Source organism: Myotis daubentonii, chromosome 3 (genome assembly GCF_963259705.1).
Source record: "Myotis daubentonii chromosome 3, mMyoDau2.1, whole genome shotgun sequence".
In the NCBI taxonomy this organism is placed as follows: domain Eukaryota; kingdom Metazoa; phylum Chordata; class Mammalia; order Chiroptera; family Vespertilionidae; genus Myotis; species Myotis daubentonii.
In genome coordinates, this window is record NC_081842.1 from 199,454,096 (window position 1) to 199,469,769 (window position 15,674).

At 43.1% G+C, this 15,674-nt stretch overlaps 1 protein-coding gene and 1 long non-coding RNA gene across 3 annotated transcripts in view; both read right to left on the reverse strand.

Annotated features, from left to right (window-relative positions):
- The window catches only part of KPNA6 (karyopherin subunit alpha 6), a 43,028-nt gene extending 28,688 nt beyond the window's left edge, over nt 1-14,340 (reverse strand). Inside the window, exon 1 of one of the 2 annotated variants that reach the window (XM_059690377.1) lies at nt 13,297-14,340. In XM_059690377.1, the coding sequence (XP_059546360.1) occupies nt 13,297-13,300 (4 nt within the window). In that variant the 5' untranslated portion in view covers nt 13,301-14,340. Of the gene's footprint in view, nt 1-12,648; nt 13,275-13,296 lie in introns of those variants that run through there. The other variant, XM_059690379.1, reaches the window with a different exon arrangement.
- Nucleotides 9,749-12,636, reverse strand: LOC132231383 (uncharacterized). Its single transcript, XR_009452046.1, has 3 exons — nt 11,242-12,636; nt 10,422-11,004; nt 9,749-10,190 (listed from the first exon to the last, which is right to left on the reverse strand). It is a non-coding gene; the product is annotated as an uncharacterized LOC132231383 (long non-coding RNA).
- Nucleotides 14,341-15,674: the final 1,334 nt, after the last annotated feature.

Here is a 15,674-nt window from a genome sequence, read left to right on the forward strand (position 1 = left end):
AGGAGGAACATCTGCAGAAGCACATCTGGAATCAGCAACCAAAGAAGGCTGGAGTCTTGTGCAGGCAAGAGAGCTTTTTTCATCATGCACTCCCTACTTGCTGGGACTGGATCAAGAAATCCACAATACAAATATACTTTTTCTAGCATCTGATTGCCTTGGGTTTTCTTAGTCAAGGAACTCTCACTAAATAAATAGGTCCCTGAAGTTATACCTCCCATTTTCAGGAAATTAATGTCTAATACTGACATGGATTTTCTAAGCTTTTAGAAATAAGGGACTAGCAATAATAATACAAAATAGGTATAGACCCTGCTATGGCCTGAATTATGCTCCCTCCTTCAGATGTTGAAGTCCTAACCTTCAGTACCTCAAAATGTGACTCAATTTGTAGATAGGGTCTTAATACTGGGGTAAGACCTTAATCCAATATGAAGATTAAGATATAGATGCAGCCTGGCCACCGTGGCTCAGTGGTTGAGCATCGACCTATGAACCAGGAGGTCATGGTTCGATTCCCAGTCAGGGCACATGCCTGGGTTGTGGGCTCCATCCCCAGTGTGGGGCATGCAGGAGGCAGCCGATTCATGATTCTCCCTCATCATGGATGTTTCTATCTCTCTCCCTCTCCCTTCCTCTCTGAAATTAATAAAAATATATATTTTTAAAAAGATGTAGATGCACATAGTGTCAAAAAAAAAAAAAGTAAAAAAGAAGATACAGATGCAGCCCTAGCCAGTTTGGCCCACAGACTGAAGGGTCCTGGGTTTGATTTGGTCAAGGGCACATACCTCGGTTGCAGGCTCATCCCCAGCCATGGTTGGGGCAAATGCAGAAGGCAACCAATCAATTCTCTCTCTCACATCCATGTTTCTCTCTCTCTCTGTCTCTCCCCCTCCCTTCCACTCTCTAAAAATCAATGGAAAAATATCCTCGGGTAAGGGTTAACAAAAAACAAACAAACAAAAGGATACAGATGCACACAGAGGAAGTACATTATGTAAACACAAAGACAGCCCTCTATAAGACAAGGAGAGAAGTCTCAGAAGCCAGCCCTGTCAACACCTTGATCTCAGACTTTTAGCCCCTAGTACTGAGAACACTATAAATTTCTATTATTTAAGCCACCTGGTCTATGCTACTTTGTTATGGTAGCCCTAGCAAAATACAGGCCCTAATTCAGTGATGGCGAACCTATGACACGCGAACTCATTTTTTTGGTTAATTTTTCTTTGTTAAACGGCATTTATATATATAAAATAAATATCAAAAATGTAAGTCTTTGTTTTACTATGGTTGCAAATATCAAAAATTTTCTATATGTGACACGGCACCAGAGTTAAGTTAGGGTTTTTCAAAAATGCTGACACGCCGAGCTCAAAAGGTTCGCCATCACTGCTGTAATTGATAGATGAAGACCTTGAGCCTGAGCTCACATACTAGGTGAGTAACAAGGTTACTGTAATACTCCATTTAATAACTGGTATGTCTAAAATTTTGAGATTCATCACATTTTAAAATCAGGCACATTTTTATATAATACAGGAAAATATTACCATTAAGTAAAAGCTGCTCTCTCTGACTAATCCCAATTCTCTCCTAACACTCTACATCTTTATGATGTCCATATTTATCACAACGATAAGAAAACCTCAGAATCTTAAAGTGCCTTCTGAACTACCTGGCAGACAATAAATGACGTTTGATATCATTTTCAAGTGAACTTCAGAGTATTTTAACTTTTAAAATAAACTATTCAATATGGAAAAATAAATAAAATCATGCATATTTTCTCAGAAAAAAGCATAATATATATAGTTAGCTGTCCTGTATATGGGATGGGAATGATAGTGCCACACCTTCAAGCTCACATCCTAGACAGCTGCTGGCTCAGTGGATAGTGTGTCGGCCTGCAGACCTAAGGGTCCCGGATTTGAATCCAATCAAGGGCATGTACCTTGGTTGCCTCCTGCCCGGGCCCTGGCAGGGTGCATGCAGGAGGCAAGCAATCTGTCTTTCCCTCTCTCTCCCACTATCCCTAAAAATTAATGGAAAAATGTCCTCGGCGAAAATTAAAAAAAAAAAAAAAGTTTTCAAGTAATCACCTGAAGGCATTTGCCTAGCCCTAGAAGACTCTGAAAGAGCTATATTTAGGAGATAAGGGAACTAGCCTTATTTTCTAGGTAATGACACAATCTTCTAAGGCAGTGGTTCTCAACTTTCCTCATGTTGCGACCCTTTAATACAGTTCCTCACGTTGTGGTGACCCCCAATTTCATTGTTACAGATTGAACATAATATGTAATTATATATGTGTTTTCCGATGGTCTTAGGCAACCCCTGTGAAAGGGTCGTTCGACCCCCAAAGGGGTCGTGACCCTCAAGTTGAGAACCGCTGTTCTAAGGACATGGGCCCTAGAACACTATGAAGCTGTCAGTCTTTTCAAATTACTTCCTTTGTCCTGATGCTAAACTGCGTGAGCCCTCCCCTCCTGTTTGAAGGAGGCTTTCTAATAAAATGTTACTGTAGCTGCCTAGGCAAAGAGAATGAGCTAAGGTTTTAAATCAGGCAGACTGACTATTGGGCATATGCTACAGGTTAGCAAGTTTTACAATTTATCATGATGCATTGAAAGTTACTTAATGGCACTGGGAAGAGAGATAAAAGAGATGCATTGTATCTTCCATTTTAAGGCCTCTTCCTTAAAGCATGTAAGAAACCTGATTCTTCTCAGGCTGGATGTGTGTGTGTGTGTGTGTGTGTGTGTGTGTGTGTGTGTGTTTTGTTTGTTTGTTTATTTTTAAGCTGGCCTCTCTGACTTTTCACTAGGAATTCTCTAGCAAATATGCATCAACATAAGATTCCTGGGTTAAAACACTATGGCCACATGCCAGTAATGAAAGAGAAAGGAGTTAAGAGTGTATTGAGGTATAGAGTCCATAGCCTCAGTGAGCTAGGAAGATTTGATATGCCAAACACTTTGTAGATATAATCCCTAATCTTCACAATAATCCTGAGATTACATTTTACAGATGAGAAAATTTGAGACTCAGAGGTTAAAAAGTAAACCATGATGCTAAAAAGTCAACCCTGACCTACTTGGTCCCAAACTCCAGGTTCTTTTCATTTCCTGAAAAGGAAAAGACTGGTAACAGCAAATCCATCAGAATTCTGGGTTGGGGACTGTCTCTCACCAATAAATAAACAAATCTGCTCACATTCCAGAATTTCAGTTAACCACAAACTCAAATGCCTTGTAACGTCTAGAGGTTAATGATTTTTAATAGGGCAGTTACAATAATAAAGCAGGGATTGCACTCATAATCAATTTTTACATTGTGCCAGCCAAACAAAATTTGACAGGGGGACTTACTCCTGACTGCTGGATCTTGAAGTCATAAAACAAGAGGTGGCCTGTGCATGCCTGTTAAGCCTTGTGAATGCTCTTTATATATGATCCTCAGTGTGTGACACCAGCTTTGGTAATTAAAGTAAAAGCTTACATTTTATTGCTTAATTCTACAAATTAAAATGTGTCATGACTAATTATGTCAAATGCTGAAAAGAGAAATGTCAACAAGATCTGAATAAACATCTAGCAGCTGGTTAAGTCTAAGTTATTTTCTCACATCAAGTAAAAGTTTAAAAGTTCACTAAAAATAAGAAACTTATTTTTTTTTCTATGGTTTTGCTTTTTCTGAAGAATAAACAGTTCTGGATAATTTTAAATTTTGATTACATTATTTATATATTTATAAATGCCAACTTGCATATGCAACTTGATACATTACAATGTATATAAATAAATAATATTAGAAGTTACGTAGTAAATACAGCTATCAAATTTAGTTAAGTGCAAATAGCTTTTCAATTTAACTTTTAACATCAAAATTTGTTTAGTCATTCTTAACCCTGCACTGAATAAAAAGCAAGCTTTATGCTTTCTCTCTTTATATATAAAGCAAAGATATACTTATTATATGTAAAAAGGTATAGAGTATATGCATTAACATTTCATGGGAGGGATGCACAAGGGGGAAAAGTGTTCAAAAAGGCTCCTTAGGTGGGTGATAATGAAAGAAAAGGTTGAGAAACACACTGATAGAAGGGATTAGGGATTTGTCCAATATCTTCTTAGCTTTTCAGCCAGAAACTTGGGGAGTCACCCTGGATAACTCGTTTTCCTTTATCCACCACCCAATCACTAAGAATGGCCATCTTTATTTCCTAATTTTTTCTGGACTCTCTTTTTCTCTGTTCCTACTATCATTGACCTAATTCAGGTCTTCATGATATCTTGCCTAGACTTTATAAGAGCCTCTTTACTTGTTTCTTTTTTCTTTACTCCATACTTCTTGAAACAGTTTGCCTCTCCTCTCTCATTTCTTATCCCACTCCAATTTGCTTCCATGCCATTGAAATATTTTGTAAAAGCCACTGATCAAATAAGTGCATAATGCTCAGGTTTACCTTTAATATAGGTATGTGTATCTTATATGATAAAAGGCTAATATGCAAATCAACCAAACAGCAGAATGACTGGTCCCTATGATGTGCACTGACCACCAGGGGTCAGATGCTCAACACAGGAGCTGCCCCCTGGTGGTCAGTGCACTCCCACAGGGAGAGCGACGCTAAGCCAGGAGCTGGGCTCTTGTGAGCGCAGTGGTAGTGGCAGAAGCCTCTCCCGCTTCCGTGGCAGCACTAAGGATCTCCAACTGACAGCTTAGGTCTGATCCCCACATGGGCCTAAGCCGTAAGTCAGACATCCGCCGAGGATCCCCCACCCCCGAAGTGCACGAATTTCATGCACTGGGCCTCTAGTATATATATATATATATAATTGCCAGTATTAATAGGCCATATATATATAAATATGTATGGCCTATTAATAATTGCAATTTTGATCTGATAGCCACATTTTCCTGAAGGAAGTTTGAGAATTATACCAAGCAGGTGAGGACACTAGCTCATTCATATTTAACATACTATGTCATATTGTAGTCTGTGTGCCTAATTATAAGAGCATTTATAAGTTATCTAGTTTTAACTAAATTAAGATCCACAAAATGAATAAATGGTTTAGAATCCTATCAAAAAACTAAATGGAAAACAATCCTATATAATAAAGCCTAATATGCTAAGTGTCCAACCGTTTGACCAGTCGCTATGACACGTACTGACCACCAGGGGGCAGACGCTTTGACTGGAGTTAGCTTGCTGCTGGGGTCCGATCGGGACTGGGCAAGACAGACTGGACATGCCCTGGAGCCCTCTGTGGTCCCTCCCCAGCCCCGATCATGCACCAGTGGGGTCCTTCGGCCTGGCCTGCACCCTCTCTCAATCTAGGACTCCTCGGGGGAAGTCGGAGAGCCAGTTTTGGCCTGATCCCCGCAGGCTAGACCGAGGGACCCCACTGGTGTACAAATCCGTGCACAGGGCCTCTAGTGTTAATATAAGCACAGCACTAGCTGGTGTGGCTCAGCGGATAGAGTGGCCTGCAGACTGAAGGGTCCTGGGTTTGATTCCAGTCAAGGGCACATGCCGGGGTGGCGGGCTTGATTCCCAGTAGGGGATGTGCAGGAAGCAGCCAATCAATGATTCTCTCTCATCATTGATGTTTTTCTCTCTCTCTCCCTCTCCCTGTTCAAAATCAATAAAAATATATTAAAAAACAAATAATATAAACACAAAAGGAACAAAAGAATAGCAGAGCTGATGTCTCTAGAAATATGAAGCTACTAGCACCAAAATTACACCTGCTTTCACAATAAAACAAAACAACATATATAATGACCAGCTAATCAGAACTAAGTCAGCCAAAAACTTTAAATATCTAGAAGACAATTTAAAATATGGAATTATGGCAGGCATGCTTTTTCTCTCTTGAGCATGCCCGCGTCTTTCCTCCTCTCCTTACCATAGGTGCGTTCTCTCTGCCTTGCTTTTTCCTAAGCTCAAAGGGCCCTTCTTTTGCCTTTGTAACTGATTTCCAGAGCCCTCACAGCCCAACAGGCTCACCTTTTCTAATTTTGTGACTTTCTAAAGCTTTCGCTTATAATTGAAAAAAAAAATATATATGGATTTACAATCTCTTGTTCATCTCACTCCAAATGGTATGTTTAAAAATAATATCCACTGCCCAGACAGTGTGGCTCAGTGGATTGAGTGTCATTCCATGCACCAAGGGGTCCCTGGTTCGATTCCTGGTCAGAGCACATGTCTGGGTTGCAAGGCTTGTTCCCTCGTAGGGGTATGCAGGAGGCAGCTGATCGATGATTCTCTCTCATCACTGATGTTTCTCTCTCTCTCTCCCTTTCTCTCTCTCTAAAATAAAGAATATATTTTTTAAAAACTAAAGAAAACAACAACAACAATAACAACAACAAAAAACTACGGAGCCCTAGCCAGTTGTGTAGTGGTTAGAGGCCTGAGGTGTCTCAGGTTCGATTGTGGCCAAGGGCACATAACTCAGTTGCAGGCTAGGTCTCCAGCCCTCTAGGGCAGGGGTGGGCAACCCCTGGCACGCGTGCCAAACATGGCACGCCAGTAACTTTTGCTGGCATGCGAAACCCTCTCTTATAATCTTCCATTTACAATTTTTTTCTTAATACCGACTTTTTTATTTTTCAGATAAATTCAGTGTAGGTGCATCTTAGATAAATAAATACTTTTACATAACAATATCTTAAAGACCATAGACATGGATTGACAAGAGGGGAAGAGCAATTTCTATGCCTCTGCCTTAACTCTCCCTGCCTCCTAGATCCGACCAGTGTTTTGGTTTCATCCACATACGCTTGTGAATCTTTGTTCTGAGTGATGAATTTTGTTAAGTCTCGTAATAGGAGTAGCCTGACGGATGAAAGTAGTAGCTCGTGCATATCTCTGAAGGTCACGAAATATAAACCTGATGTAAAATCTCTGTCATCAGTGATGCAGCAGCAAAAGTCCCACTGATAATATCAAACTGAGTCATAAAGTTTTCTGTCAGACTATCAGTGTACATGTATACATTAAAAAATAAATGTATTTTTCATCATCATATACTGTGTTTTTGTCGCTCATATAAATTTTATTATTTCTTCAAGGTACTTCACATACGTACACCTTAAGAGATATTAAGTAGGCGTAACATGTTCTCAAAAAATTAGGGTTGGCACACAGAAGAATTCTGAGTCAGAGATTTTGCTGGTTTTGGCACACACTCACAAAAAGGTTGCCCACCCCTGCTCTAGGGGCATGTGGGAGAGGCAACCAATCAATGTGTCTCTCACACATCGATGTTACTGTCTCTCCCCTTCCCTTACCCTCTCTCTAAAGAAACAAAATCAATGAAAAAAATATCCTCGGCTGAGGATCAACAACAACAATAATAATAATGATGCCTACTGAATACAAAGTGCTATGGGATCAGCACGATGTTTAAAAATACTTGTCTTCATCCTTTTAGTATGTATTTTTAAATACACAGAATTTGGTAAAATACATAAAATATTTAAGAAATATTTTATAGCCCAGCCAGCATGGCTCAGTTGGTGAGCGTCAACCTATGAACCAGGAGGTCAATTGCAGGAAGTAGATTGCATGGGGCTCTCTAATTGGCCTGCCAGTCTCCGTTTGGTTGATTTCATGCAATTACCCACTATAATTTAAACTCTAGGGATTTCAATAGGAAGATAGATTTTTGTCTGTTTTGTTCACCACTGTATTTCCAAGGCCTTAGAACAATCTCTGGCACATAATAGGCATTCAATAAACATTTGCTGGCCCAGCCAGTGTGGCCCAGTGGTTGAGTGTAGACCTATGAACTAGGAGGTCATGGTTGATTCCCAGTCCAGGCACGTGCCCAGATTGCGGGCTCGGTCCCCAGTAGGGGGCGTGCAGGAGGCAGCCCATCAATGATCCTCTCGTCATTGATGTTTCTTTCTCTCCCTCTTCCTTCCTGAAGGAAGGAAGAAATCAATAAAAATATATATATTTTTTAAAAGGTTGAACCCCACAGAATTAATACTCTTCATGGGACTAGGTTGTGAGAAAAACGCACACAAAGCAATTTAGAGAAGAGCTTAGTAACAGGATAACTGTGTTAACAGTATTCAACAATTGCCAATATAGAAAGGCAAGAAACGAGTAAGAAACCAAGGATAGATATCCTTTCTATCTTATGCCCTAGTATCTGGGTCAACGATCACCAATAACAAAAATGCAGGCCCTAGCCAGTTTGGCTCAGTGGATAGAGCACTGGCCTTCGGACTGAAGGGTTCCCCGGTCGATTCCGGTCAAGGGCACATGCCCAGGTTGAGGGCTTGATCCCCTGTAGAGGGTGTGCAGGAGGCAGCCAATCAATGATTCTCTCTCATCATTGATGTTTTATCTCTCCCTCCCTCTCTGAAATCAATGAAAATATATTTAAGAAAAAAAAATGCAGGAAAAGAAAGCTAAGAAGGAGGAGTGAGTTTGGTGCTTGTGAGATACTTAGATAGTGATTGATGGTTTGGTGCCTTCTCTGCAAGAAGCTGTTATGAACGGTAGGGTGGGTGGACAAGGCTGGAGGTAATGAAAAGAAGAGAGATGATGGGCTAAATGACTTCCTGACCTAGAAGTGTTATTACCAGTTAGAAAGGCTTTGTTACTTGCACCCAAAAGCAAACTAAAAGTGGTCTTCAGTATACTATTTAAGGGCAAAGATAGGACAGTTCCAAAGTTGGCTAATTCAGTGACTCAAAAACATGAGACCAGATTCTTTCCATCTTCTCTACCCTCACCCTTACAACAGCCTATTCTTATAAATTCTGCCTCATGAATCTAGCATTGCTAATGGCAATTTCAGAGTCAGAAAGGGCTTTCCTTTCCAGAGGCAGAACATTGTCCTTCAGATAGCCCATATTTTGGTTGGAGCCATACCACCTGAGTAAGTAGTTCCTCTATTTGCTATCTCTGACCTTTCACAAGTTACTGAATCTCTCTGTGCTTCAATTTTCTCAACTAGAACATGAGAATCTGAGAATTAAATGAGTCAATATTACAGTACTTAGACACTTAGATGTTAGGCATTTAGACCTCAAAAAAAAAAATTATGGTACTTAGTGCCTAGCACATAGAAAGTTCTATATAATTTTTGACTATTATTATAGCCTTTTCAGCTGTCTTTTTTTGAGGTTGTTTGGTGATATCTGGATTAAAATACAAACTGGCAAAAAATAATAAATAAAACCTGGCAAATCTCTTTTAAATAAGGAAGGCTTTCCCAGAAGTCACCCAGACTTCCCTTCACATCTAATTAGCCAGAACTGTATCACATACCCAGGCCTAAATCAATCACTGCTTAGGGAGCTAGAATTACAATGATTGGTTTAGAGCAGGGGTCCTCAAACAACGGCCCGCGGGCCACATGCAAATACAAATATTGTATTTGTTCCCGTTTTGTTTTTTTACTTCAAAATAAGATATGTGGCCGAAACCGGTTTGGCTCAGTGGATAGAGCGTCAGCCTGCGGACTGAAAGGTCCCAGGTTCGATTCCGGTCAAGGGCATGTACCTGGGTTGCGGGCACATCCCCAGTAGGAGATGTGCAGGAGGCAGCTGATCGATGTTTCTCTCTCATCGATGTTTCTAGCTCTCTATCTCTCTCCCTTCCTCTCTGTAAAAAATCAATAAAATATATTTAAAAAAAAAACAAAACAAAAAAACAAACAAAATAAGATATGTGCAGTGTGCATAGGAATTTGCTCATATTTTTTTTTAAACTATAGTCCGGCCCTCCAACGGTCTGAGGGACAGTGAACTGGCCCCCTGTTTAAAAAGTTTGAGGACCCCTGGTTTAGAGTTTATATTAATCAAGACCTATCGCTGGGGCTGGGAGGGGCTTCCAGATTCCTGGTTAGCAAGGTGGCAAGGAATGGTGATAAAACCACCAGTGTCTGCCAACACTTAGTCTTGAGAGGTTATGGTCTCTGCCAGGGAGGGTTAGAATAAGTAACTTCCAGAATTCCAAATATCACCCCACAGGGCTCCTAATGGCAGTGAAATCACTACAAAGGTCTGGTAAGGCTAGTGAAGTTTGGCACAGGAGAAATAGCATCGCATATAGGGCAGAGCTCAAGGAGAGTACACCAGAGAGGCAGTGAAATACAACAGGTTCTACATTTATGTGGGTGTGGTGCAGGCCACCAGCCTTGGACCATCACCTAATCCAGCCGTGGGCAAACTACGGCCCTCGGCCCTCGGGCCGGTTTTGGCCCGTTTGAAATGAATAAAACTAAAAAAAAAAAAAAGACCGTACCCTTTTATGTAATGATGTTTACTTTGAATTTATATTAGTTCACACAAACACTCCATCCATGCTTTTGTTCCGGCCCTCTGGTCCAGTTTAAGAACCCATTGTGGCCCTCGAGTCAAAAAGTTTGCCCACCCCTGACCTAATCTCAAAGCCTCAGTTTACTCATTTATAAATGAGGAAAACCCAAACTAACTCAGATTTGATGTTAGGATTAAATGTAGCCTTACATTAGTTTCACTCCCATGGTATAAGGATCAGCCAAAACAAAAGGTCGGAAAGACAGGGTGGGACAGGGAGAGGTACCTGATATGGAGTTGGGGAGACAAGGGGAGGCAGCCTGACTCTAGATTAAAAATCCCTTTCAGGCCCTGGCCGGTTTGGCTCAGTGGATAGAGCGTCAGCCTGTGAACTGAAGGGTCCCATGTTCGATTCCAGTCAAGGGCACATGCCTGGGTTGCGGGCTAGGTCCCTGGTGGGGGACGTGCAGGAGGCAGCCGATCAATGACTCTCATCATTGATGTTTCTATCTCTCTCACTCCCTCTCGCTTCCTCTCTGAAAGCAATAAAACTATATTAAAAAAAAAAAAAATCCCTTTCAGGACCTTGGTCAGGTTTTGTTGCTCCACTGAAGAACTTTCAAAGTCTACTGGAAAAGGACTACTTTACTTCACACCTTAAGTCTTCCAAGAGGCTTATGTGCAGCAAAATAGGTAAGAATCTCACTTCTGGCCCTGACCGGTTTGGCTGAGTGGATAGATCATCGGCCTGCGGACTGAAAGGTCCCAGGTTCGATTCCGGTCAAGGGCATGTACCTTGGTTGCAGGCTATCCCCAGTGGGGGGTGTGCAGGAGGCAGCTGTTGGATGTTTCTCTCTCATCGATGTTTCTAACTCTCTATCCCTCTCCCTTCCTCTCTGTGAAAAAATCAATAAAATATATTTAAAAAAAAAAGAATCTCACTTCTGGCTTTACTACTTACTGTGTTATCTTCTCTGAGGTAGTTTCTGTAAAAATGGGAGTAAATCGCCACCAAATTTATTTCACTGAACTTAAACTAAACATAAGCTCCTGCAGCGGTTCTCAACCTGTGGGTCGCGACCCCTTTGGCGGTCGAACGACCCTTTCACAGGGGTCGCCTAAGACCATCCTGCATATCAGATATTTACATGACGATTCATAACAGTAGCAACATGACAGTTATGAAGTAGCAACGAAAATAATTTTATGGTTGGGTCACAACATGAGGAACTGTATTTAAAGGGCCAGAAGGTTGAGAACCACTGACTTAGAGGCACCAGTATTCCTGAACTTGAGGACCAATACAAAATCTGTAACATTAAAGCCCCTAAAATTTTTCGATACATAAAGCAGCAGTTACAAAGACAGGCATGTCAGCCTTAACGGAGGATTCTGGAAACCAGAGCACTTAAGAAAAAGGAACTAACATTATTGAAGGTGGACAAGAATCTGTTCTGATATGTACGGAGCTCTTCTAGGCTTCCGACACTGTGTTATATCCTTTGATAACACTGCCCCCTTGCTCTGTCTAGAGAGGAGGAAATGAAGACTCAAAAAAAGAAAAGTAACATTTATTGAGGATACGCTAGATACTTTCCATGTGTTACTGCATCCGACACCTAAGTGACTTCTCCCGATGCGAGCTAGGAAGCAACAGGCAGGATTATAATGCCAGATCTGATTCTACAGTCACTGCCTTGCAGCTCAAGGGAATAATTTATGTTTTCTCAGGATCAGGGATCTTCCAAAACTCAATCCTAGAGTCTCATTTAGCGCACGCGCGAGCACGCACACACGCACAATATTTGGGGTTAGCAATTCAATTTGCAGTTTTTCAGTTTCGTTCAGACTAAAGATTTCAAAGTGGTCCCACTAGCAAAAAAAAAAAACACAACCACCCCACACACACCCACCTTTACAACTTTGGTTAAAAGCTTTCTTTCACCCTTTTTCCAGCCCAACCACTAGTGGGCCAGGCTATTAACTAGGGTTCTGGAGTAATCACCCCGTTTTAGGCACCGTGTGACCTTGGGTGAGTTACCTTACCTCTCGAAGCCTCAGTTTCCTTATCTGTAAAATAGGGACACCAGTAGTCTCTCCCTCCTTAGGTGGCACACATTAGGTAAAGAGTGACATCTACACACTCAGAACAATACCTGCACATCGGAAGTGCTCAGCAAATCTTTTTTTTTATTTTTTATTTTTTTCCTGGAGAGGAAATACCACTGATGTTTCTGTCCCCAAGTCCAAAAGCTTTGCCATCGTAGTCTCCCTGAGCACAAGCCTGGCCAGCCGGCGTCCCTTAAGAAAGAGCAACAGGTCGCTTTTCCTCCTAAGTCCCCGACCTACCTGCGGCCACAGGTGCTGGCCTGTGGTTTTCTGCCACCGCGAAGGCTGTCACTCAGCCCCACCGCACCTCCCCGTTTCGGCCTGGGCCGGGGAAGTTCCAGGCCTTCAGCCGCCGGGCCGTCTCTGGCATGGCGACCCTGGGTTACGGGCCCGGAGCCGGCGCGCCTGGCGTCTCCGCGCCGGGGGACTCCGCCCGCGACGCAGGTAGGGTTTCCCTCCGCTCGGGGGCTGAGCCGCTGAATACCGTCAAGATGCGCGTCGGCCACGCACACGCCCGGAGGAGGCTCCGCCGGCACCGCCCGGGCCTGCGGCGGGGAGCCCGGCCCCAAGTCCCAGTCTCCACCGCGCAGGCCGGAGGGTCGGCCCCTTTCTAGCCCCCAGCGAGGCTTGGGCTCCGGCCCAGGGACACCACGTGGGGGCTCCCGGCGTGGCAGCGTTCCCGGAACCAGCCCCCAAAGACTGCTCCCCGCAAGGGGCCCTAGCCCGCTCCCTAAATGGCCTGAGCGGCACTCCCGGCCTGGCTTCTCCCCAAAACCTATGTGGAGGGGCCTCTGGCATCCTCTGCAGATTGCAGACAGCCTGTCGCCAGACCCCAGGCCCCGAGACTGCCTCGGCTGGAGCTCCCAGTTGCCTGGTTCCCTTACTCACCCATCGCGGCTCCGCTCGCTCCTACTTGGCGGCGGCAGCGGCGGCGGCTCCGGCGGCAGCTCCAGCAGACAATATGGCGGACCCGCCGGACGGAAGCCCCAAATGGACAAACAACCTGACAGTCAAGCCCGGGAAGAAATGCGCTCTCAGCCCCACAGGGTCGCTGACACCCAAGAGCGCATTTAAAGAGACTGCAGCTACTAAAGGCGGGGAATAGGGGTGGACTATGGAAAGGGTGGGTGGAGAGAGATTGATATCAAAGCCAATCATAGACCCTGCACGGGATATGAATAGAGGCTCACTTGAAGAGGCGAAATGACTGTGCTCAAGGATATATAGAGAGAAGAAAATAAAGAAGACAAGAGTAACCAGGATTACAATCTTATTGGGAATTAAAATTAGAAAAAATGAGACCAGTGCAGTGCTTTATAGTTGGCAGAGCTACTGTATTTCATTTATTTTCGCAGCAAGCTCTCTGAGGGCAGAGGTCGGTTCTGTATTTTTTCATCACTATCTCCCAACACCCAGTACAGTATCTGGCACATGGTATGGGCTCCATACATAACTGTTGAGTAAATAAACAAACTAACAGGTCTGTGACTCACACAAAGCATGGAAAGTGATTTCCCTTTTTAGAGATTAGGAAATGGGAGCCTTGAGTGTTTTCATGCCTTTTGAATCATGAAATTTTATGGCTGGTACAGATTAGGCCTCTCTTTTTGCATGACAGGCCCGTCCTGTTCCTCACCTCAACACACAGGAAAGCTGACTTCAAGTCACCGGTCCCAAGGGGAAGCTGTCTTTTGGAAGCAGGATGAGGGATCTGGGCTTCTAGGTCCTGACACAACAAATTGCCAGCTCTACTTGTGTGCTCGCCAGTTAAGGGAAACAACTCAAGAAGTTAACTTTAAAACTCAGGGTCAGGAAAGGGAGTACTAGCTTTCTCTTTCTACTGCCACTGCTCAAGGTCGGACCTCTTCAGTACCTTCTGCTCTATTTTGCCTGCCTCCTCACTGGTTCCCTGGCCCCAGGTTTTCCCACTCACACCTATCATCTCCTTTATTATTTTTCATTTTTTAAAATATATTTTTATTGATTTCAGAGAGGAAGGAAGAAGGAGAAAGAGATAGAAACATTAATAATGAGAAAGAATCATTTATTGGCTACCTCCTGCATGCCCCCCCCCCGCTGGCACGCCTCCCACTGGGGATGGAGCCCTCAACCCAGGCATATGCTCTATCCACCGAGCCAAACCTGCTAGGGTCTATCATCTCCTTTAAAGCAGATACCTTGTCCTAGCTGGTTTGGCTCGGTGGATAGAGCTGTGGACTGAAGAGTCCCAGGTTCGATTCCAGACAAGGGTGTGTGGGAGGCACCTTCCATTCTTTCTAGGGGGGGCGGGGAATCAATAGAAAAATATCCTTGGGTGAGGTTTAACAACAACAAAAAAGCAGCTACCTTATCATGTCATACCTCTGCTTAACTACTGCATAACTTCCTACTGTCCCTCCTTAGGTAATGCCCCCAAATTTCAATCTGACACACAGGCTGAGAATCAAACTAGCAAATTTTGGGTGCACTGGGTGACACCTAACCAAGTCACACCAACCAGGGCAGCTATTTCTTGTCTGGGAAGCTCTTTGTCTGTGCTTCAATTCTAAATGATAGCTTTGAAAGGTAGAGTAATCTTAGTTGTAGGTCCTTGCTTGTCATCACTTTGAATATTTGTTGCCTATCCCTTCTGGCCTGCAGTTTCTTTTGAGATATGAGCCGACAGTCTTATAAGAGCTCCTGTAAAGGTAATTAACTGCTTTTCTCTTGCTGCTTTTAAGATTCTGTCGCCGTAACCAGTTTGGCTCAGTGGATAGAGTGTCGGCCTGCGGACTAAAAGGTCCCAGGTTCGATTCCGGTCAAGGGCATGTACCTTGGTTGCGGGCACATCTCCAGTAGGGGGTGTGCAGGAGGCAGCTGATCGATGTTTCTCTCTCATCAATGTTTCTAACTCTCTATCTCTCTCCCTTCCTCTCTGTAAAAAATCAGTAAAATATATTAAAAAAAAGAAGAAGAAAGAAAGATTCTGTCTTTAACATTTTGCATTTTAATTATGATGTATCTTAGTGTGGGCCGCACTGGGTTCATCTTGTTTGGGACTCTGTTCATCTTGTTTAGGGAAGTTTTCTGTTATTATTTTTTCTTTTCTTTTTTAATCCTTTCCCGAAGATATTTTTCCATTGATTTTTAGAGAGAGTGGAAGAGAGAGGGAAAGAGAGAAAAATAGCAATGTGAGAGAAACACATCGATTGGTTGCCTCCTGCACATGCCCCAACCAGGGCCTAACCGGGGAGGAGCCTGCAACTGAAGTAGTGTCCTTGACCCTT